Source organism: Terrapene carolina, unplaced genomic scaffold, assembly GCF_002925995.2.
Source record: "Terrapene carolina triunguis isolate 2854851 unplaced genomic scaffold, T_m_triunguis-2.0 Scaffold147, whole genome shotgun sequence".
In the NCBI taxonomy this organism is placed as follows: domain Eukaryota; kingdom Metazoa; phylum Chordata; order Testudines; family Emydidae; genus Terrapene; species Terrapene triunguis.
Genome location: NW_020664498.1, coordinates 3,270,426 through 3,294,874, shown reverse-complemented (window position 1 = coordinate 3,294,874; position 24,449 = coordinate 3,270,426). Strand labels below are relative to the sequence as shown.

Here is a 24,449-nt window from a genome sequence, read left to right as displayed (position 1 = left end):
TAAAGTGGCAGAGAAAAACAACACAGAAAATATTAGGGCAGGGTCGAAGGTTCCAGCAGAATCTGAGATGCCTTCTCTTTGGCTGTGTCCCCTGAATAAGTTGTGCCTGAGTCTGCAGATTCATACCCAAAACACTGAATTCATAGACTCATAGACTTAAAGGCCTGCAGGGACCATCATGATCATCTAGTCTCACCTCCTGCTCAGAACCTCACCCACCCACTCCTGCAAGAGGTCTATAGAATCACAGAATATCAGGGTTGGAAGGGACCTCAGGAGGTCATCTAGTCCAACCCCCTGCTCAAAGCAGGACCAATCCTCAACTAAATCATCCCAGCCAGGGCTTTGTCAAGCCTGATCTTAAAAACCTCTAAGGAAGGAGATTCCACCACCTCCCTAGGTAACCCATTCCAATGCTTCACCTAGTGAAAAAGTTTTTCCTAATATCCAACCTAAACCTCCCCAACTGCAACTTGAGACCGTTACTCCTTGTTCTGTCATCTGGTACCTCTGAGAACAGTCTAGATCCATCCTCTTTGGAACTCCCTTTCAGGTAGTTGAAAGCAGCTATCAAATCCCCCCTCATTCTTCTCTTCTGCAGACTAAACAATCCCAGTTCCCTCAGCCTCTCCTCATAAGTCATGTGCTCCAGCCCCCTAATCATTTTTGTTGCCCTCCGCTGGACTCTTTCCAATTTTTCCACATCCTTCTTGTAGTGTGGGGCCCAAAACTAGACACAGTACTCCAGATGAGGCCTCACCAATGCCGAATAGAGGGGAATGATCACGTCCCTCGATCTGCTGGCAATGCCCCTATTTATACAGCCCAAAATGCCATTAGCCTTCTCGACAACAAGGGCACACTGTCGACTCATATCCAGCTTCTCATCCACTGTAACCCCTAGGTCCTTTTCTGCAGAACTGCTGCCTCGCCATTCGGTCTCTAGTCTGTAGCAGTGCATGGGATTCTTCCGTCCTAAGTGCAGGACTCTGCACTTGTCCTTGTTGAACCTCATCAGATTTCTTTTGGCCCAATCCTCTATAATTTGTCTAGGTCCCTCTGTATCCCATCCCTATCCTCCACCGTATCTACCACTCCTCCCAGTTTAGTGTCATCTGCAAATTGCTGAGGGTGCAGTCCATGCCATCCTCCAGATCATTAATGAAGATATTGAACAAAACCGGCCCCAGGACCGACCCTTGGGGCACCCCTCCATGGGTGTGTTCTGCCCTCCACTGTACTATACCACTTTAAAGCTTTGTCTTATTATTGTTTTAATTAAAGGTTTATTTCTGTTTCTATAATGAATAATAATAAAATAAATGTTAAAAATCCATTAATAAAGAATCGGCAATGCATTTAAGAATGCATTTTACACAAAAAATCCTTACATTTTCTATAAATCAGGGTTTTACAAAGGTATAAAGGCACAGATAAAATACACAATGCCACAACGTGCCACTTCTACTACCCACCAATGAGACTGCACTGCTCACAATCTATCCATTCTCCCCCACCCTCCCGATGACAGCTGTGTGTACACCTGCACATTTTCAGGCCTCAGACTCAATGAAAGAGCAATAGGCATCCCTGACAATCTTGCCGTGGCTGATTCTTATTTTCTACCAGACACTTTTCTGGCTGCTCAAACTGCTACAGCTTTCTGCCTTACTCTCACAAATATTGTGCAAAATACAATGTGCAGTTATAATCCTAGGCACTTTTATTCTGCAGCCTCCAACCTATTCCACAAACAGTGCCTCCTTCCTTTCAGATGGCCAAATGCACACTCTGCAACTACCGAGGCAATAGATAAACAGTTCCTTCTTTCTGTCCAAGTGGCCTGTGGATAGCTTCATTAATCAGGGCAGAAGAGGATAAGCCAGGTCTCTCAAGGTAACTGGAGGAATCTCCACATCATTAGTGTATATAGTGATCCTGGAGGCAAACTGTCCTTTATTCATTAAGGTAAATAGAGCTGAGTTCCAAAATATCCCAGCATCATGGACCTTTCCAGACCAACCTACGTTTATGTTTGTGAACCTGCCACAATGGTCAACCAGCCCTTGGATCACCATGGAGAAATACCCCTTTCTGTTTATAAACTCTGAGCCCTGGTGTGGGGTGGGGGGCACATGGGTCCCTCAATTGCCCCAATACAGTTTGGGAACCCGATGTGTGCAAAACCATAAATAATCTCCTGAGCATTACCAGATTTTATAATCCAGTGCAACAGTATTTTATGCATGGCAGTGCACATCTACATGACTACAGCCCCAAGAGTTGATCTCCCTACACTGAATTGGTTGGCAATGGAACAGTAACATTCAGGGCTGGCCAGTTTCCAGATATCAATAGTGACATGCTTCTCAATGGGTATGTGACCCCATACACTGGTCTTCTGCTACTGCAGCTCTGGGGTTAGTTCGGCACAGATCTAAAAATGAGTTGCTTTACCATCCTGAAATTCTGTCACCACTGCTGCTCATCTCAGGTCTGCAGAATGATTCTTTCCCACCAACTGATGTTGGTTTCCTGAGCCCCGAAACAGCACTGCACCATGTGAAACTGCTCCAGGAACTGCTCCTGGAATAGCAGTTGCCTGGCGTCATCCTCATCTTCAAAGCTGCTGCTTCTGCTGCCACATCACCTTCTCAGTTGTGCAGTGGGCAAAGTTCAAATTTCAAGTCACCCAGTTGCGGCACTGAGGCACAGCACATTATTGGGTCCGTGCTGTCAACAGCAATTCAAAAATGCCGCTAGCCTGCCCAGAAGGACAGGAAGCATGGAATGGAGAGACTGGAATCATGGATTTTTTTAAATTTGATCCCAAATCCCAGAATTCCCCTGGCTTGTGCTATGCATCCCACAGTGCACAGCAGCAGAAATCCCAGAATGTACACTGCTCAGCAGCAAAGCAAAGGACCCTGGGATACCCTCCAAGAATACACATGCTTAATGCACAGCAAGCCCCCAGCATGCATATCCAATGATGTAAATTGAAAGAGGGCACAGCTCTCCTATAGCACGCTATTAGTGTGGATTGTGTACTGTTAGTTAACAAACGTATCAACTCACTGCAGATTAACCCCCCCATTAGAAAATCCCTTAAATTCTCAAGTGCCTAAGTCACTTTTGTAAATGGGACTTAGGTGCTTTTGAAGATTGTATTCACAAACTATTAAATCCAGTCCTGCACATTTACTTTTACTGGTTTATTTTCCCCTAAAATGTCCCACCATGCTGCTGGTTCAGCGGCAATGATGGGAAGGCTAATATAAGCAAGTCTCCCATGGACTCTGGTATTTTCACCACCACATTGTATAATCCTGCACTGAGCACAGAAATTACAGTGAGGAAGAAAAGATGACAGCAGTAAAAATAATGGTAACCAAATGATTTAATAATTTGGTGACTACATGCCTCATTCTTGCTTCTCACCTTGCAAGATGGGAATTTCCGTTTCTAACAATCAAATCAAAATAAAATCTGCTCCAAGGGATCCCCATAACAGAATTTCACTTTAACTACTAGGCTGCTCTTGAATGTTAATGTAGACATATGGCTTATGTAGGAAAACTAGACCAGGAAAAGGTATAAAGCAGTAACAAGTGGAATACCCTAATTCCCATTTCTGCAGAAACAGATTTGCTTGGCTACTTCCCAGTAGCACCACATAAAACACTTGCCACACCACTCCTTCAGCATTTCCCAGAAAGTAATTTGAGAACCAGTTCAAAGGATACTACTGGGGCTTAAATGAGAAGGACCAGCTGAAGTGGAAGTGTGACAACCTCTGTCCTTTACCACAAATAACCTTGGTTTCCTGAATCAGCATCTCTCATGTAAATAATTTAATTGACAATAATAAACATGGGAGAACAGCGGGTTTGTGTAAGTCACAGTTAATTCTATTTTTAAGATGAAACACAACTGTAAGGTACTATATGCAGGGAAATGACCTTTACAGAAAAGTTCTATTAAATTTAATGGCGATGGATATCCTTTGTATATAATTTTTAAACTATGCAAGAGAGTTCTACAATGGGGACATAATTTTCTTGGGTAGTTTAAAACTTCTGTACAATGAATATGGAGGATATTATTCTCATTTATACCTGTAGGTTTTAGCACTATTCATTTTACATGTCTGTTTAATTTCTACAACCCCCTTGGTTTTATCCTGGTTACATTTTATGACACTGTCATAAACATACAGCTAAGGGTAGCATAAAATCCCTTCTTACCTGTAAAGGGTTAAGAAGCTCAGATAACCTGGTTGGCACCTGACCAGAAGGACTAATGGGGAAAGAAGATACTTTCAAATCCGGGGAGGGGGGGGGAGGCTTTGTTTTGGGCTGTGTGGGTGTTCTCTCCAGAGACAAAGGGAGAGACCAAGCAAGTAATCCAGGTCCCACTGAAATGATACATCTGATATTACAGAAATAGTAAGTAATAGCAAGGAAATGCGTTAGAGTATCTTTTGTTTTAGCTTGTGAATTTTTCCTGTGCTAAGAGGAAAGTTTATTCCTGGTTTGTTTGTTTTTTGTAACTTTAAAGTTTTGCCTAGAGGGGAAATCTTCTGTGTTTTGAATCTTTTGTTACCCTGTAAAGTCATCTTCCATCCTGATTTTACAGAGGTGATTCTTTTATCTTTAAATAAATTCTTCTTTTAAGAACCTGATTGATTTTTCATTGTTCTTAAGATCCAAGGGTTTGGGTCTGTGTTCACCTGCACCAATTGGTGAGGATATTATTCTCAAGCCTTCCCCAGGAAAGGGAGTGTAGGGCTTGGGGGAATAGGACTCCAAGTGGTCCTTTCCCTGATTCTTTGTCTAAATCACTTGGTGGTGGCAGCATACTGTTCAAGGACAAGGTGGAATTTGTGCCTTTGAAAAGTTTTTAACCTAAGCTGGTAAAAATAAGCTTAGGGGGGCTTTCATGCGGGTCCCCACATCTGTACCCCAGAGTTCAGAGTGGGGAAGAAACCCTGACAGAGACAAAATGGTAAAAGGGTGACTGACACCAGACACCCAGTACCCCAGCTAGTCAGGGTGTGTTTCTTAGAGTCCACCTCTAAGTATTACAGCAGCTTTACATGTTTAATGTATTTATTTTTCAAAGCCACATTAATTCACCTTTAATTAAAATCACACATCTGTACAGCATTTCATCTAACGATCATCCAAGATTTTTATCCACATATTTTGGTACATTTCACAATCTAAGTCTATCTCCTCTTTAAGGAAGACACCAAAATGAATAATACAAACACCAGTGGCAAGGTGACAAGATAAACTTCTGCGGTAATCAAATTATTCACATTTCTATTTTTGTTGATCATGGCAGGCTTCGTACAGCAGTGTCTTAGCTTATGCTCTTGAACAAAGGTGACATTCTATTTTATGTAGTGCTGAGCACTTGCATCTTCCCATTTAGGGCGACAAGAAAACATAGACAGATGCACAGAAGATAAATTTGATGGAAAATGCAGTAAACCAGATAGCTAGAAGAAGAAGAGATTATATAACTTTCTTCCAGGTAAGCTGCATAGAGCTGGGAAATGGAGGTTTCCCATGTTGGAAACATTTTCAAGATTTCAGAATATTTTTTCATCCTGAATCAGGACAAATAGTCAAAATCTTGAAAATGTTCACAAACCAACAATCTGAAAAAAATCAGTTCAGGTCAATCAAAACTTAAATATTTAATTTTATGTTTGACCTCATTTATTTATTTTTGGTTTATCATTATTAGCTTGACTATTTAAACAAACTGAAAAACAGAACTATTAATTTTCAAAAAGCTCAAAACAGGATATTTCAACAATTTCAAAAGCTTTTTTTCTTAATTTTTTTCAAAATGAGAAATTTGTCAAACCCAACCAACAGCTTACATTTTGAGGGATCATCATTTTCTGATGAAAAAATATTTCATCAAAAAATTCCTGACCAGCTCTAGAACTGTGAGATTGAAGAAGGCCCTCTGCCCTATATTTTTAGGGAACCTTATTTTCTGCCTATTGACCCATGATCGATGTTCCATAAGACACATCTAAGAATTACTTAATCAGGCAGAATGTTTGGTTTAAAGCAACAATTCGGTAAATAATTGTGCAAAAGATCATACACTGTTACAAAAATGTACTACCTTATATCATTGTGGGGGCGGTGTCCCTTAAAAATAAGCTTTGCCCTGTACTTTTCATACCTTTACTCTTTATTTCCTTGAAATATAGGTAGTCACCCTAGTAGACCCATTGCACATTCTAACAGCATAGTGTTTAAGCTGACTGAGGGGCAAATATAGCTCAACAGCAGCAGTAAGTGTAAATGTATGCTATCCCACTCACCCACTCTAAGCACCTGTGCAATATGATTTGTTAAGTTAGGAAATCTACTTCATGAGGTTTGCAAGGACGAGCTGGAAGCTTGACTAGACCTGACACTAAGCTTCAGTAGGAATTGGTCCTGCAAACATTCAATTTAGGTTCTACAGACAGAATTTGTCACTCCACTGCAAGTCACTTCCAAGGAACTGACTGCCCAGATAAGAATGATTAAGCGAGATTTTTCGATGAGAAGAAAACATTAATGAGGTTCCACTTTAAACTGATGTTTACACCACACTTTGCTAACTTGTCCCCTTCACTTGGCAAATAAATCCAGACAGCAGTTATATAACAGCTTTCATGCGATCGTGCTGCACTAAAAATCAATTACAACTTTTCTCCCAAGTCAGTGTTCAGGGGACCAGTTCCTAAAGGTTATTTAATAGTGAATGTGGAAGATTGATTTTGAGTTAAACCCTGGCCTACAGTATGAAAAGGTACTTTAATTTCTTCAGCCACAGCTCTATCTGGTCTTATTTTGATCCTCAATAACACTGTACAGCCATTAGCTTTAGAAATTTCTACATTGTTCTTGGACAAAAACATAATAGCTTTCCGGAGTGGGCTATGTTAATTCACTAGGAATTCGTGGGTGAATCTCTCAAAATATTTTCCAACAAATATTCAATCAAATAAAAATACCAATCTAGATTCAGCTGTGTTCAATTTCCACAAATATTCTAGCAAATATGCTGCCTAGCTGAAATGCTCAAGGAAACAGTGAATTTTACCTAAGGTCAGAAGTAGGTCCATTGTGTCTAGATAAAACATTGGGAATAAACTAATTGCTTGCAGCAGACAATGGTGTATTTTGAAGACAAAATTAATGAAATGATCAAGTACTGTAACTGGGAAAAAAACGTTTTTAAAAGCTCTCTTAATGCCTTGAAGCAACTCTAGTAGGATAAACTGCTCCATTTTTTATGGTTCAGATTTTACCTTTAACTTCTTTGAATTTGTGGTGAAATTCACCCCAGCTCAGAGAACAGGCATAAATTCCTACAATTCCCTTAAGGGTTTAAGTGGGGAGTGCTTGTTTATGTAAGACTCCTATCCTGGGGTGAATTTCATCTTTGATAAATAAATCAGCACATGCAAAGGAATACATCAGCACATGAGAAATCAGCACATTCACAAGAAAGAGTCAGATTGTTAAGATTTGCCACTTTTAATGCTGGAGATGTCAAGAAATTATGTGAAAACCAGTACACCACTCTTCATAAAATGATTGGTATGTCAGGCTCACACAGAGAAGGTCAGAAAATTAGAAAATTAAGTTGGTTTAACTACATTAGTCAGGGGTGTGAAAAATCCACACCTCTGAGCAGCGTTGTTCAGATGACCTAAGTTTCTGTGTAGACACCACTAGGTTGACAGAAGAATTCTTTAATCAGCCTAGCTACTGTCTCTTGGGGAGGTGAATTACCTATGCCAGTGGGAGAACCCCTCCCATCGGACTAGGCAGTTTCTACACTGAAGCACTACTGTAGCGCAGCTGCACCTCTGTAGCATTTTAAATGTAGACAAGCCCTAAATCTAAAAGCAATATCCCAAGAGGTAGTCAGGTAAGATGGGCTGCACAGGTTAATAAGCCAGATAGTAGAAAATAACTGATGTTAAGTGGGGAGGAGAATCCAAATAAAATTTTCTTTTTAGATTCACCTGCAGATCAGATCTCTGTTGAATGAGTGCAAAACATATCACAGATATTGATTGCATGAACAAGAGAGGAGACATTTGTCAATAGTATAGGGCTAGGACTTAAAATAGGTAAGACAGCAATAGAATTTTATTAAGAAAAACAATCTAAATTAATTATTGTTGAAAGCAATAGAAAACAATAGGAATAATAGGATCTGTATCACCTTAACATTGCATTGTGAGTCAGTCTAAAAGCCTGAAAAGCCCCACGTGTTTTTAAGAAATTCTGCTAATTTCACAGAGAAGATGCTTAGACAATAAGGAAAATATCAGCCCAAGAGCAGCAACATCGTTTCTATGAGCAATAAAAACTCTCTTTTCCCAAAATTAAAAATCAAAGGCAAAAATCTGCTTTCACTTAAATCCATATCACCACAGATATCCCACTTAGTTTTTACTGGGATTGGAGCATAGAATTCAACCCACACTATATGACCAATCTCTGCATTAAGTACAAAACTGTTGACATCAGGCCTAATCTGAAGCACAGAGAAGATCTTCCATTGACCTCAATGGGCTTCAGATCAGGCCAGTAGAAATGCAGTAGTAGTTAACAGGACTGCAAAATTACCTGACTGAACTTAACTGAGTGAAAACTTTCTGCTTTTCTAATACACTTTTTGACCACAAAATTTTGTATTTTCAATTTCTGATGTACAGCTCCATTTGTTTATCTGGATTTTCTGAGTAGATTAAAAAAAGAATAATAGATCATCACAGCTTTGTAGGAACCAAGATAATCCACATTGCACATCTCATTCAAATCCTATTCTACAGTTTCTACTAACAGCTAAAAAAAACCATTCTCATTGAGCCCAATTTTCAATCTGGCCTCCACTTTTGAAGTGTAACCTTGTGTCCACTAGGCAATAAGCTCACACTTTTGCACTAATAATGAACTAGTAGGAAATTCACCAGGAGTGCCACACTATGGGTACCATGTATTGTATGGGGAAGCGTGCAAAGTTATGCCTGCAAAAATATTGGCGTAGATAGAAGAATCAGTCCCTATCTACAACAAAAAAGGACTTTCATAACTTGCTGTCTCAGCAATGGGAGCAGGTCTGTCTTTTTCATTTCCAAGAGAAACTGTGAAGGGAGAGAATTAGTGGTGTGGCATAGCGCTGATTAGCAAAATCCAGCCCTCCTGAGACAATAAGATGAAGAGCTCATTAACAATTACTCTTTTTAAAGAAGATTTGAGCAAACTGGGTAAAACTCACAAGGACTCTGCCGGTTAGAGTCTGGGCAGATATCATCACTCCTGCCCAGTCTTTCACAGAGGTCATCCAGCCCACTTCCGCTGCGACAGTCTCCTCTTTCTCATCTGTAGGTTTGAGGGTTCCATCAGCCTGGGTTTCCCCACCAGCATTAATCTTCTGGGCCTCCTGTAAAATAAAGAGAAGATTTAGAATGTTTAGTATGGCAACAGTAACATTTCAAAAGCCCGTGCCTAGAATAGAACTAGTACAGAGTTGTGATTATAATGCAGAGACTGCCCATTCAGAGGCAGATTAGAGATGAGATGCCATTAAGCATGCTCTCTGTTCTCACCTTGTCATATGGTCACAATTCCGTCCCTTTCTAGTGGCAGCCCTATAAACAGCCTAACTACTAGTTACTAGCTCATGGAGCTTCCCCTTTACTTCAAGTCTAAAAGGCATTTTTGACACCAAAGAATCAGGGTTTCATCCCTAGTACTGTGTGCAGAGTAACTGGCAACTATGACTTTTGTAATTATGCAGCCACTTATTCATATATTTATTTACTATAAACATATACACATGCAGAGTGTACACTGACGTTTTTAATTTATATAGATGTTTAATAAATGTGAGCATAATTTATGTAAAAATTTCATTTGCAATCTCTCGAATTAGTTTTCTGAGTAAGTCTACAATGGGGAGTCCAATGTAGTATTACAATCATTATCACAAGGGAAGGAAACAAAATACACAGTTGAGAATCTTCAGTGAGCTGCTGTGCTGTCAGTGAGCCATTGTTTCAACTGAGGCATTTGATATGTCAGAGGAACTCCTTTGTCTGTAATTGCTGGTCATTATGGAGCCAAGAGATAGAAATTAAAAAGGAGTCTCAGCAGCACTAAGTAAGCTGACCGATGAGTCACATTCATTGAAATTCATATCCATCATGTGTAAATGCTGCAGCAAGGATGCTGTATTCTTACAACTGCCTTCTGCGTGCTAGTCATGGATTCCACAGAGGAATCAAGGAAGAGAAAGGCAAAACCAGCCTGGATTACACTGCATTATTTTTAAAATATATCATATTCAACATATCATAATATGTCATGAGCGTGCCTTGGGTGACAACAGACCAACATAATACTAATGACTACCTGATTACTCAACAAACTGTGCTGCACAACAATGCTTACGAGAGACAGCAGAACTCAATTCTGCAAACTGTTAAGCACTCTCAACTCCCACTGACATCAAAGAGGGTTGAAGGCACTCAGCACCTACCAGGAGGGCTCAGTACCTTTCAGCATCAAGCCTATAGAACACGCTAGCCTAGTGAGCAATGCTTGAAATCAACTGCTATCAGTGCTCTTTGGAATATCCCAACGTATCAAACATATGTGATATTGATGAGGGTCTTATAAGTAGGAAACCACACCTGAACAGATGTACTGTTGTTGTAAGATAACCATGAGACCTTGAGCATGTAGTAAGGTATAAAGCCAAAGGCACTTGCTGGAGACTGAACATTATTGCACTTATACAACAATCATACTGAATTTGTGAACAAAAAATATTAGAATAAGACTAACAATGTAGTGTGGAGCTGATCAGTTGTTCTCTCAGACTCTCACAGCTCTGGATTTCAATTAACCAATGAGATTGCTCCCTTAGTTTTGCCCATGCCCTAAGTAGTGCTATGGGATGTCTCTTGTAACTGGACAAATAGCTATAGTGTTATTATCCAAATTAATCAATTGTGGTTAAAACAGTACTCATTGCTTTCTATATAAACATCTGTGGGAAGGATAAAAGCCACCTTCCTTCCATTTGCATATCTGGACCTCATTCACTCATCAATATGGATATGATGAATCAGACATTGCAATCAGCACTGAAAGAAAAATACTGCATTCCATATGCATAAAACAACCCACAGAAATGAGCTCATTGTCTTAAGCAATAATTACTATTGAGGCACAAGACATTCCCCGAGGATTAAAGGCTGACTAGGTGGAACAGATGACCCAAGATATCACCAAGACATGTCAGTCAACCCTCAGGAAATGCCCTGTGCCAAGGTTAACATTTCTATTATAAAACAGGAAAAGAAAGAAACATGTATGTAGATTTTTTTCTGAACGGATGATGTAGTTTCTATTGGTACACACAGGGCACTGCTACAGAAATAATATGCTGTGCATTAGCCAACCCAGATTGCTTTTCCTTTCATCTGTAAGATAGAGATACCATAAGAGAGCCCTACCATAAAAATGGTTAAAACCCTACTGTCATGTGGGGATCTCTGTGATTTTTAATTTTAACTTCATACATCTAATATCTGATTTTCAGAGGTAGAAACCACTCAACTCCAGCTGAGTCAATGTAAATTGTAGGGTTCTTAGCAAATCTCAGAATCAGGGTCCCTGGTGCCTCAGGTTGAATACCCAAAAATATTTTGGAAAGTGTGGGCCTAAGTCACTTGCCCAAGGTCACAGAATGAGCCTGTAGCAAAACTGGGAACAAAAATACCCAGGTCTCCTGTGCTTTAGCTAGGAAAAGTTCCTCTTACTTGAGCTTATGGTATGTTTAAGAACTAGGTGTGACATATGAAGCCCTAAAGTGTAGCTCACTATTTACTTCCTTCCCTTTAAGAGGAGAAAGAGAAGAAAGGTAAGCAAATGCAAGGTTTTAATGTCAATATGCTGAAACAATAAGCAATCTCACTTCCCCTAAATACAAGTACAAATATTATGATTGTGTGCATTTAGTCTGTGATGCATTTATATTAAAAGTAGGTGCAGTCCCCCAGGCGCCTGGCAAACTGCCAGCATAATCACTAGTCTTGCAAAGTCTGGAGATCTCTCAAGGAAATGTTGGAGACAAATCTACAGTACAATTCCATACAGTGATGTCTTCATGGTGGATTTTTGCTGTGTCACCCTCGTTATACAATTTCCCCCTGTCCACCAGCTCTTGTTACTGTGCTACAGGTATGGGTTGAAAATATAATGCGAAACATGCAAATAGGAACACAACAGCCTTACCAGGTAAGTGGAGAGTCTCAAAGGCCAGTCCCCTGGTCTGGTACAATCTAGAGACCAGCTTGCACAGATACCATCGCAAACTGTACTGAGGAATACCTCATAGCTAAATTTGCTCAGTGGCCTATAATCCATCCCACAGATATTTAGAAAAAATAGTTAAAGTACTTGCCAAGAAGGTTATAAACCTATTTTTCACTAAAATAACTAAAATACACATAAAATCATACAGCATGAATATACATACTGTGACGGTGTACCCCATAAATCTTCATGGGAATATATATATATAACTAGAATATGTTTTATGCTACATATGTCATGTAACATATCTATGTAAAGTTGATGATCCACTGAATACATTCCTCCTGTTTGTATGCATGTATCATTTTTGTACTTGAAGTTAGGAATATTAGCTGTATACTTGCTTGATTTCTATTGAGAAAGGAATGTGCAAATTAAATGCCCAATCAAGAACCACTTAAGCCAACAATGAACTCGAAGACGCCAATCCACATCGTAGCTTTCCCAGGAATGTGTCTTGGCTGGTAACAAACTCAGTCATGCATGGACATGTGACTTGCCCATGTGACTCCAAAACTCCATCTTGGAACTGGACTTTGCATAGGAGAGAGGAGGGGTTTTCCCCCCACAAGAGAAAGTATATTTAAGCCTGCGGGAGACCCCTCCATTTTGTCTTCAGCTGGCTAAAGGGATAGCCTCTCCACCCCCAAGGATATCTGAAAGAGACTGGAACGAAGGACAGTAGCTACAGGGGGTGTGAGTGATTGCTGGACCCAGACTAGAAGGAGACTAGTCAGTAAAAGGAAGCTTACTGGAACTGGTGAGGTTTTATCTGTATTCAGTTGTCTTAGACATAGACTTGCATGTTCTATTTTATTTTGCTTGGTAATTCACTTTGTTCTGTCTGCTATTACTTGGAACCACTTAAATCCTACTTTCTGTATTTACTAAAATCACTTTTACTTATTAATTAACCCAGAGTATGTATTAATACGTGGGGCGGGGGGGACAAACAGCTGTGCACATCTCTCTATCAGTGTTATAGAAGGCGAACAATTTATGAGTTTACCCTGTATAAGCTTTATACAGGGTAAAACAGATTTATTTGGGGTTTGGACCCCATTGGGATTGGGCATCTGAGTGTTAAAGACAGGAACACTTCCGTAAGTTGCCTTCAGTTATGTCTGCAGCTTTGGGGCACGTGGTTCAGACCCTGGGTCTGTGTTGGAGCAGACTGGTGTGTCTGGCTCAACAAGACAAGTTGCTGGATTCCCAGGCCAGCAGGGAAAGCAGGGACAGAAGTAGTCTTGGCACATCAGTTGACAGTTCCCAAGGCGGGTTCTGTGATCCAACCCATCACACATACCCAGTTAGGAAAACTACATATTGTTAAGGAATTAATCTCATATAAACCAAACTGTTATGTGTTCTACAGAGGCGGACAGATAATCTATGTGAACTAGGAATAGTATTTTCCCACAATCTAACACACATTGCATGTGCTTCTGTTTAATTGGAAGAATTTACTTTCACCCTTGGAGCACCTTGGAACACCCAGCAGATATCCACAGTGAGGTATGTGAATGTCCTTGCTAATGTACGCTGTACAACATGAGCTCTGATTGAAAGTAATGGCCACCTGAAAAAAAAAAAGAGGGCATTGCACAGGAGATTTAAGACTTTGTTAAAAAAACAAATCCTCACCTCTAGGTAGAGATGGAAATGTCATTTGCCTTTGCTGCCTTTAAAAAGAAACAATGCTATTTTAAAATGTCTCTAACTCTGTACAATATGCCTGCTTAGAAAGGAAAAAATGGGAACAGAAGGCAGGCTTTACCTAGAGTTTCTATGACAACCTGCAAGTCTGCTTGTTTGCTGTAACTGAACTGTTTATAGGTGTTTTGCACTTGCATATATCACCTTTCATCTGAGGGACATAGAGCATTTTGCAAACATTAATTAATAGGAACAACCTGTCTGTGAGGTAGAAAAATTGCTCATGTACAACCATGCATTTCATTTTACCTACTCAAGTAAGTGCAATTAGGATGGAATCGAGGAGGCCTGATTCCCAATTCCATGCTCTATTCCTGTTGTCACAGTGCATAACTTTCTGATACATCCCACTATTGGGATGAAATTTCACAGGTTTTGTTCCTGCCCAAAAGAGAAAAGGTTTTGTCCAAAAAAATCCGTTCAGATTTTTTGAGTATTGAGAGTGAAAAATATCTACATTTTCCAATTCAAAAATTAAAAAGAAATCTAACCATGCTATTTTTGGACAGGACATTTGAAAGATAAAAGATTGGTGTTTGAAAGATAAAATTTGACATGGACCAAGTGCTCATTAAGGGTTAGTGCCTTTGCTTGGGTTGAAAAAAAGAACAGCTTTGATTTAATAAAGTTATTAACATTGTGAAGCTGCATCCTGAAACAGCAGTTGATATATCTATTAACTCTACAGGTGCAGAGCTGAAGGGCAGTAGCACTACTAGGTCATCATCCTTTTTGCACACCCCATCCATGGCCCCAAGAAGTCGTGAGACCTCCTTGTCAACCTCCTCCTGGCCCTAGCCAAAGTCTCCATCTACACTACCAGGAGGAGGATGCTGGATGAGGGGGTGCTCTGCGACTGTGGGGCCTATTTCCGTTCCTCCCTAGTTTCACGTATCCGGGCAGAGTTCCACTGAGCAGCGTCTGCTGGCTCCCTCAACACCTTTGAGGAGCAGTGGGAGCTGTCCGGGGTTCTCTGCTCGGTGTCCCCATCTGGTACCCTTGTTTTGAACCTATGACCTTCACCTCAGTCCCTGTTTTTCTCATTTGTTGTCCCCCATACTCATTTGGTCCCTGGGTCCAGTGGTCCCTCCCGCTAGGCTGGAGGAGGGGCCTTTAGAAGTGGGCGGGCTTGCGCCTGCCCACCTCCTGGGTTTCCAATAAGACAGGGTCATCATTAGCCAGTCATTGGGAGTTAAGGATAGTATGGGAAGTACTGGTATACCAGAGGTGGAGTAAGAAGTATTGAACCCAAAAATAGTAATAGATGCTGTAGCGGGGTGGTTACCCGCTCCAGCCCTGACAGGGTAGAAGCCAGCCCTGAGAGAGGGCTAGGGGCTAGGAGAGAAAACCTGGGCTGATTGGGGAAGTAGCCACAGTTGGGCCACGCCCTAATCAGGCCACAGCTGGCCGTTATAAGAGGGCAGTGGACTGGGGAGCAGGCAGTCTTTCTCTGCTTTCAAAGAGAGAGAGGGGCCTGGCTGCTGGGAAGCTCAGGGTGCCTAGAGTTAGGAAAGGCCAGAGGGGCTGGGGAGCTCCAGGCTGGCAACTCCGCAGGCTGCAGGGCCTTGTCCAAGGCCCCATAGAGGTACTAGGTTGTAGAGAAAGGCAGCAAGTCCAAAACCCCCTTGCCTGTGATGAGTGGCTCATACTGCAGTCTGCCCCAGGGAGCAGGGGCTAGTTGGTGACTGGCAGTAGCCTTCGACTGAGGTGAGGTGGGGATAGGGGGTGGAGGTTCCCCAGGGAGGGGAGACCCTGAGAGTGAGGGGTTACTGCCAGGGGGCAGTACCCCAGATAACGGGGCACCGGAGTCCAGGGAGGGATGCAGGGGTCCAGCGGCAGTGGGACACCGGCTTGCAGAGGGCGCTCCGGAGGCTGGGCGAGCTAATTCCCTGAGACAACAGCAGGAAGCACCGCAGGGGTGAGTCCTGCATTGCTTACAGATGCATACTGATATTTAGTTCTTATATGGCATTTTTCCTTTGGTAAATCTCAAAAGCTTGATTCCCATTAAATTAATTTCCCCTTCTGTAGAGCATACAGTAAACTACAACCAAAATAATGGCTAGGCAGCTGGCAAGTTGTGACCACTACTAATGATTAATTAAGCACTGCACACAGCCTATTTTATTTGTTACCCAGTTTCCCTTATCCCACCCCAGCATGCTTGTTGTCTTCTCCACCTGTTACACCTTGTCTTTCAAACTTTAAGCTCTTTGGGGTAGGGGCTGTCATTTATTATATGTTTGTACAGTACCTAGCACAATGGAGCCCAACCTGGTTCCAGCTTTGAGGTGCTACCACTATAGAAGTGGTAAATTAATGACAATAACATGCTTTACTAAGGAAAGCAAGTATATTTGTCTCCACTTTCCAGATGAAAAACTGAGACATAGAGGTGAAATGGCTAGCCCAACATCATGTGGCAAGTCAATGTCAGAACTGGGAATGGAACCATGTTCTGTCCAGACTCCCAGTTTAGCACCTTATACAAGAATGACAGGACAGGATCTATCAAATTACTTAGAGCAGGAGAAGTTAAACACCTGCAAATGCCAGAAGCTAGGAATGGACAACGGGGACAGATCACTTGATGTTTACCTGTTCTGTTCATTTCCTCTGAAGCACCTGGCATTGGCCACTTTTGGAAGACAGGATACTGGGCTAGATGGACATTGGTCTAACCCAGTATGACAGTTCTTACGTTCTGAATATTTTTTTAAAACACACATACTTATGGACCATTAGGCAAGAATAGGTAAAACCAAGAAAGTTTGCAAATTTTATTAACCATTATATCTATTCTTCTCTCCATGACAAACAAAATCAAACTGAATTTTCAACACTTGATAATTTGTAATCATCCCAAAATACAGTACTCTGAAGTCAACAAAAATAGTGAACAACTCATTTTGTTGAAGCAGAAAATCAACTACATCTAATTTTAAAGTTACCTTAAAAATGCAGCCTCTGGCAAACTGAAGCCCTAGAAAATTTCAGTCTGAAAGGTCTAAGTTCCAGAAAATCATGAGTGACTAAAATAGAAGCTTAGAAAGGCAACTCTTGCAAAATTTAATTCCAGCTACTGCTACAGCTACAGCTGCATTACACATCCAGATGTGTTCAACATTTCTCTTATGTAATAGCAACACTGACTCAGTCTATTTTTATTTTCAACCTACATTCTCTGTTCTTTTTTAACATATTTAATATGCATTTAAATATAAAAAAGAAATTGTAGGGTTCTTTTCTCAAAGTCACTTTTGTGATGTATCTGTGATTGCACAGCAATTCCTCAGAGTGCTTCAAAGCCAGTTTCACTTACATTGTGCATACACCCAGCCTTTTATCAATTGTATAGTACTGCTCTGTTATTATTTCTTCACCTCAAATCATTAACTAAACAGCATCACAGCCAGCAGCGAACTGGCAGAAATCACTTTTTAAAATGTACTGTTTAATTGGTGAATTATTTAGAGGCACAGCAGGTACAAGTAAGATAATACTACCTTTATCCAGTCTGCTTACCTGTTTCACAAGGTGCTCATTATTTTAATTACTTGATGACAAGAGCATTTAAATAGATTAAAGTGAGAGGATGCATATTTTGTTGTATACACTTTTCCTGCGCTTATTTATAAATGAAAGTAGGATGCATGTTCTAGAGGTCAGTACAGGGGATTAGGAATCAAATCTCCTGGGCTTGACTCCCAGCTCTGCCAAGGACTTACTATGTAACTGTGGACAAGAGACTTCAACACTTTGGCCTGCATTTTCAAAAATGCTTAGTGATTTTGGGTGCCTCAGTGCTTGGGTGCCAGTTAGAGTCACTTTAAAGGGGCCTGCTTTTCAATTTGAGGCATCACTAGTCACTTTTGAAAATGGAATCCTGTATGCTTCCGTTTACCCATCTGTAAATTAGGTACAACACCACTGAACTACCTCACAATTGCTCTGTGAGGCTTCAACAATTAAATATTTCAAATAATTTTCAGATTCCATGCTATATAGGTGCAAAGTGTTATTAAATGACCATGAATTTTGTGCTATTAGCTTTCATACCTAAAACAATTAAACTATGATCATCACATATGGACAAAGAAATTTACTTAGCAAATTCTGCATGTTCCACTATCTTCACACAGGACTGCCTTATCAAATGGATATCAGAGAGATACTGTGGAAACCTTAACATAAATTGAGGCTAGCATGCATCCTTCCTATTTCCACAAAGGCTGGACATGTGGGAAGGCGGCCAGCCAAGCACCCTTAAAGATATTGGCACTGAGAAAGACTGCAAGGTCTTTCGTTAAGATTTCATTAGAGGGCCCACCATGGTGGAAGGGAGCACTTCTGATATTCCCATTTAAATATGTAGATTTGAAGAGTCTAAATTTCATCTAATCATAACAGCATCCAAGTATGAATATAATCTGGACCGGAACACTGGGGCATTGACGCATCCCAACTTCACATTAAAGGGAGCCAGTATTCTCAATGCAGGTGCTGTTTAGCTACACCAGCACAGAACAGCCCATGCTCTGGGAACCCATCCTCAGAGCCTGGGCAGCAGGACAGTCTGCATCCAGGAAACGTCTACACCAAGGGACATCAGCTCTTCAAAGCTGACATTGCAATTTCAAGTTTCCCAAAGAAACATTCAAATCCTTTTGGCTGGTTAGGGCAAGACTACTTCGGATTCCAACACAAATGGCTTGCCCAACCTCTATTAACAGCCAAGAGAGAACTCTGCATTCTGAAGGGTTTTCAATTATGCAGCTGTGTTTCTATTTCATTTAAAAATCTTTCAGAAGAGCAGCCTCTTCATCCCCTGCATTCTATTAAACGGGGATGACGTATCTGCAGTTCTCTTTACCCCCTTTCATTGCTTACAAGGCAGTGACTTATCTTGAAAACACCATCAGATGCTGTCCCAAAGAGAATCCAAAGAGAATGATGAGCCAGCATCTTGCATTTATTATGCTGTCTCTCCTTACAATGGAGCAGAAGTCTAACATATTGGGTTGGGAGTTTTTAAGCAATTCCTTTCTGAGGTCTAAGGTTGACTCCATCAACAAATTGGCAGGGTCCAATTAAATATTATTGCTGTGAACAGAGGTCTTAGTTTCAAATAACACAATTATTTGTTTTTTATCAGTATTGTTAACGGCTAGTGAATGTACCAAGTACGTCAAGACACAAAGTACCTGCCAAAAGTACCGGGAACACCTGCCATGCAGCCAAACGTGCCAGGTACATGCAAGATATTCATCAGCATAGCAGATGTTCTCTATCCGATAAATCCAGGTGAGACACCTGCTGTTCTGCTGAATGTGCCAGGTACCAGTACACCCAGGTTAAAAAACAAACAAACAAACCTGTTCTGCTGCTGAGTTTATCAGGCACATGAATTTGGTTGAAATGTTAATGGCCAACATCAGTGCAGAAGATGCAGTGGGGAAAAGAGTGAAGGTATTTACAATACACTTTGAAAAGAGAGTCAGCCTTAGCTTAAAGATAAAAGGAAGCAAAGGCTGAAGTAACTAAATGCCTTCTAAGAAGTACTTCTGTCCTACAAACTGGGCTATTCACACACTTTTGAATTTGTCCTGTCACTATTGGGTTACATTGACGTCAGCTATCATACTGTACCTATGGTTTGGTTAGTTTGAAAGCATTCATTATTGATACACAGAAAAACATTATTCCTTCCAGTGAAGAAAGAGAAACAGGATGACTCGTGGAAAACTGATGAGAGGCAAACGTTTTTGTTCTATAAAATATTCACACGCTACGTAATGTGTGTTTGCGAATATGGCAACTTAAAAAAACCTGAGCCCAAAATAGATTTCAGTCTTAATATTTCAAGAGCAAGCCAGCTACACAGCTAGGGTTAACTACTCTGTTTCCTTCTATATCCAGCCAGAATTCTGACGATCCTTCTGAGTCCTTAATTTAACTCTCTCAACATCAAGGCCCAAGCCTGTAGCCAAGGGATAGCTTTAGATAACATCCCTACATTTACACAGAGTAAGATGTGCAGGGCATAATCCACTCTCTCCCCTCCTATGACTAGCTCCCTCCCTTAGCTTACACATACCCACTTACTGTGGCAGATTTTTGCTTGTCTAATATGTCCCTAAAATCCCCACCATATTATATCTGCCTCCAACCACCCTTTCAAGCCATGAGATGTTGACTGTGGCAGAAGCAGACAAACAAATTTAAGAAGTTGACCTGAGAGGCAAGTGGAGATTGGTTAAGAGAAAAATAGGATTCTAATAACCACCCTATGGCAGAATGGGTCTGTGGGCATTTATGGGCTCTAGGTAAAAATGATTATATGACAATATCAGAGGCATAGGTCTATAGCAGCCAAAGGTCTGAGGAGAACTCAGCCTAAGAACACAGCCTGAAAATCTTAATAGAGGGGTCATTTGTGAATGTTACAAGATCCTTGTTCCTTCCCACCTTGGTTAAAAAGCAGAGCATGGACATCACAGAGTACAGCATCTGCATCATGATACAAAGGGCCTGGTGTTTTGACCAGCACTGTGTGGAATTCTGTGCTTTTGGCTCTGAGTTTCAAGTAAATCTTTTCACAGATGAAGTTGTTTTATTATTTATATTAAGATAGCACCTACAGACCCAGATCAAGGCATGGGGTCCCATTGTGCTAGGTGCTGTATGTCCATATAATAAATAGTTGTGGTCCAAAGAGCTCACCCATGTAAACAGTTCTGGCTTATGTTAGTTCATGCTCTGAGTTCCTCTGTCAGTTCTGGGTTTAAAAAAAACCCTCTGAACAAGTTTAATCCATTTTGGGGGTCAGAATAATATCAAATCTTTGAGTTTGATATACTTTCTAGCATGCATGGGCTGAGCTCCAGTCTGAAACCATTATGTTGCCCTGAAACAGATGTAACCAGTTTCATTATGAAAGTATGACACAGATTAATTAATGTGGCCTCAGACTTCTGCCTATCACTTCCTTTTTGAGGGCACTTCAACTCCCAGAGGTAGAAACTGAACCGAGTTCTAAAAGATCTGCTCTAGGAATTATTTTGGGGAAGTTCTATGGCCTGTGTTTTACAGATGATCACAATGGTCCCTTCTGGCCTCGGAATCTATCATTTTATGCATATGGCCCCACAAACCACCAGGGCCAAACCATACACACACAATTTATTATGTACTCCTTCAGAGAGCATGGATAATAGAATAATAAGTGACTGTGACACAGCTGACAGAAAGTAAAATTAATACCACTGCTATACTCTACATATTCTGTGGATAGACAACTTCAATGTCCTGTGCTGCATATCTGCCAACATTTGAAACCTAATATAAATAAGGACATCTGAGGAGAAAAAATGTGTGTTCATCTTTAAATACCAGTGAAATATAAAGGAAACTTTTTGGTGGGATGGAGTGGCAAATATCTCACTAAAAATGGGGGGGGATTGTTTCCCATCAAGTCGGGATGATTGCCATGGATAGATGTTGTCAATCCAGTGACTAAAAATACACAAAAAGTATTTATTTTTAAAAAGCATTACATGAAAACAAATTAAGAAAAAATGTTTTCTCTCCCATCACCCCACCTTCAAGTTGATTTTATGCTGGTGAAAAGGGCTGGATTGACAACCGTGGAGACTGAAGTCTTATATAGACACAAAATAGTTAAATTATGGACAGGGCAGCATGAGCTACCCTACCTGCCTCAACTATGATTTAGAGTTACCACTGCCATGGGCGTAACATTTATTACCACTGTAGTAAGAGTCCCAAAAGTGCTGGACTGTACTGTTTATTGTTGCTTTTCTAGTACTCTGTGACAAACCATGAACATAGATCCAGAATGAACAACTCACAAAATATCCTGCTTACTGTGTCGGTAATTTTGGCCATATGACAGCTCCATGCAGTAGTTAATTCCTTGGCTTTTCCACTGGACTGGATAAAAATAGGGGACATGGGAATTCTGAAGCAAAGTGGAATGTTAATTTGCATGTTCATTCTCAGATTTTCTTTGCATCTTATTGCCAAGTTCATAGCAGAACTGAAGTCTGAGTTTGGAAGGATTCCCTTCATTCAGCTCCTGTTATCCTTAATAAGATTTAAATATGGAAAGAAGGCACTAGAATTAAGACAAAACTAAGAAGGTACGTTATTATTTTGAGACTGTTGAAGGGTTCATGGTAATTTAAAGCATACTGTTAGGTAATTTTAGGATGGGAGGATGCCAGTCACGATTGATCAGCAATAAAAAACATGGCACATGAAGTGAGCTTTCAGGAGAGACTGAAGATTTGAGGATAGAACTCAAGGATAGCTATAAAGTGTGGCACAGTGTAAGTGATCTGGTGAAAAGGAGGATTAGAGAGACTACACGAAATAGCTACAGCTAGTAAAACAATTATAGGAACAGAAAAGTAATGAGCAAAAAGGATTTCCAAGCATTGTAGCAAATGGTGAAAGAAAAAAGCATATTTTTCTTAAGAATGTTAATGGGGAATTAAAAATCAAGGATAAATAGGGCCCTACCAAGTTAGAGAAATAGTGGAGAGGAGAAAAGAGCAATGCAGGATTGTCTAATATCTCTTCTCCTTGAGACTAACAAGAACAAAAAACCTCTCAAGAATGAGAATGCAGAAGGATAGGAAAATAATATGATGCTTTCAGATGCAAATTATGCAATGGCAACTAGGCACCAAAAAAAAACGGTGCATAAGAAATCATCAGAAAAGGGTTTCTCATTGCTGTCTGGTTCAAATTAACACATGCCCATACATGTCTTGCTGCAGCAGGGATCATACAATGACCATGTTCTTTTCTCTGAGTGTTACTTGGAGTACGTAAGGCTAGCGATATGAGAATCTTCCTGAGACATTTGTGCTCATTTTAATTGTCAACATTCTATGAAAACAGCTCTGCAAAACTTGGCTATGCCAGTCCACAGGTTTCTGTGTGAATAACATTATTTTCCTTCCATTCAAACAGGTCAACTCTATGTTGTGTGGTTTCCACATAAAATCATAAATTGGCCCATGTCTGCTTAAAAAGAGAGAAACAATTAATGAACTATTCAACAAAACTTGTGGCAAAACCCAGCATAGGCTAGGATTGCATGGGTGGGGGTAGGGTGGAGGTTACGAAGACATTTCACACATCTTGAGTCTGGTTTCTGGCCCACAAACAGAAATCTGTGAATCCTTCTCCCTTGTTACTAGTCAGAGCATTCCTGATTAATCCAGTGTATGAAGACTGAACCATTATCTCATTAAGAGATGCCCCAAAGCCCCCATTCAATTATGAAGTGGCAGCAAAAAGGGCAAGACAGTCATTTGATTTGATTAATGGGGACACAGAATTTAAATCAAAGGAGCTGCTATCATTATTCTTTGGTCCCTATGCACTGTGGCAATAGGTTCATTAAATAGATAAGACAATTATTACATAGGACAGTGGTTTAGTGTTTGAGAACCTGTTCTATGATTCAAATATTGCACTGCAAAACAACCCTTCCAAAGAGGTAAATGTCCTTAAAGTGATATACAGGACGATGACCATGATCATAGTAGATCACACAAATATCTAGAGATGAGGCAACTGCAGTTGCAAACACATATGGGGGAACTTTTCATACAGGTAAATTATCAGAATTATGAAAGGGGGAGGGATTCTTGCTGGGAAAACACCCTGACAGAAACTCCATCACATCCAAACATTTTGGTTTGTTTGCACAGTATGAACACCAATACAGATGTGAATTGGAAATGGATCATGGACAGAAGCATGAAATGAGCACAACAGGGACACTAGTTATTGATATTCCTCACTGTCAAAGAATATGAAATATTTTAAGGGTCAATAATTCATTCAGCACTTGTTGGAAATATTTTTATTGTTTCACTTACCCTAGTAATGCTTACCACTTGTAGTTAACATAATGATCAAGATAATATTCCACTCACTTTTATCCAAAGCGCTTTATAAAAGTGGGAATATTAACCCCCTTTAAAGTAGGAGAGACAGAGATCTTAAGTAACTTGCCCAAGATTACACAGTGTGTCAAACAAAGTTCTCCTTACTGCTAATCTCTGGCCTTAATAACCTGACCTTATTCCCTCTAATATAATATGACTCTCTTTATAAAAAGCCTCCTTAAAACACTAAGAATTTGAAGGATGGTTTTATATAAAGAGTGTATAACATACACAAGAGGAATTTCAGGTTAGTAGAGTTGGTTGGAAATTTTTCAATGAAACTTTTGTCAAAGTACTGATTTCTAACTGAAATTTTTCATGGAAA

At 40.4% G+C, this 24,449-nt stretch overlaps 1 protein-coding gene across 2 annotated transcripts in view; it reads right to left on the bottom strand.

The window, feature by feature from the left end:
• LOC112106608 (calcium-activated potassium channel subunit alpha-1) overlaps nucleotides 1-24,449 on the bottom strand; it is a 916,252-nt gene that overhangs the window by 670,632 nt on the left and 221,171 nt on the right. For both annotated transcript variants that reach the window (XM_026653705.1, XM_026653706.1), the window contains exon 2: nucleotides 9,316-9,480. In XM_026653705.1, coding sequence (XP_026509490.1) covers nucleotides 9,316-9,480 — 165 coding nt within the window. The remainder of the gene's footprint in view (nucleotides 1-9,315; nucleotides 9,481-24,449) is intronic.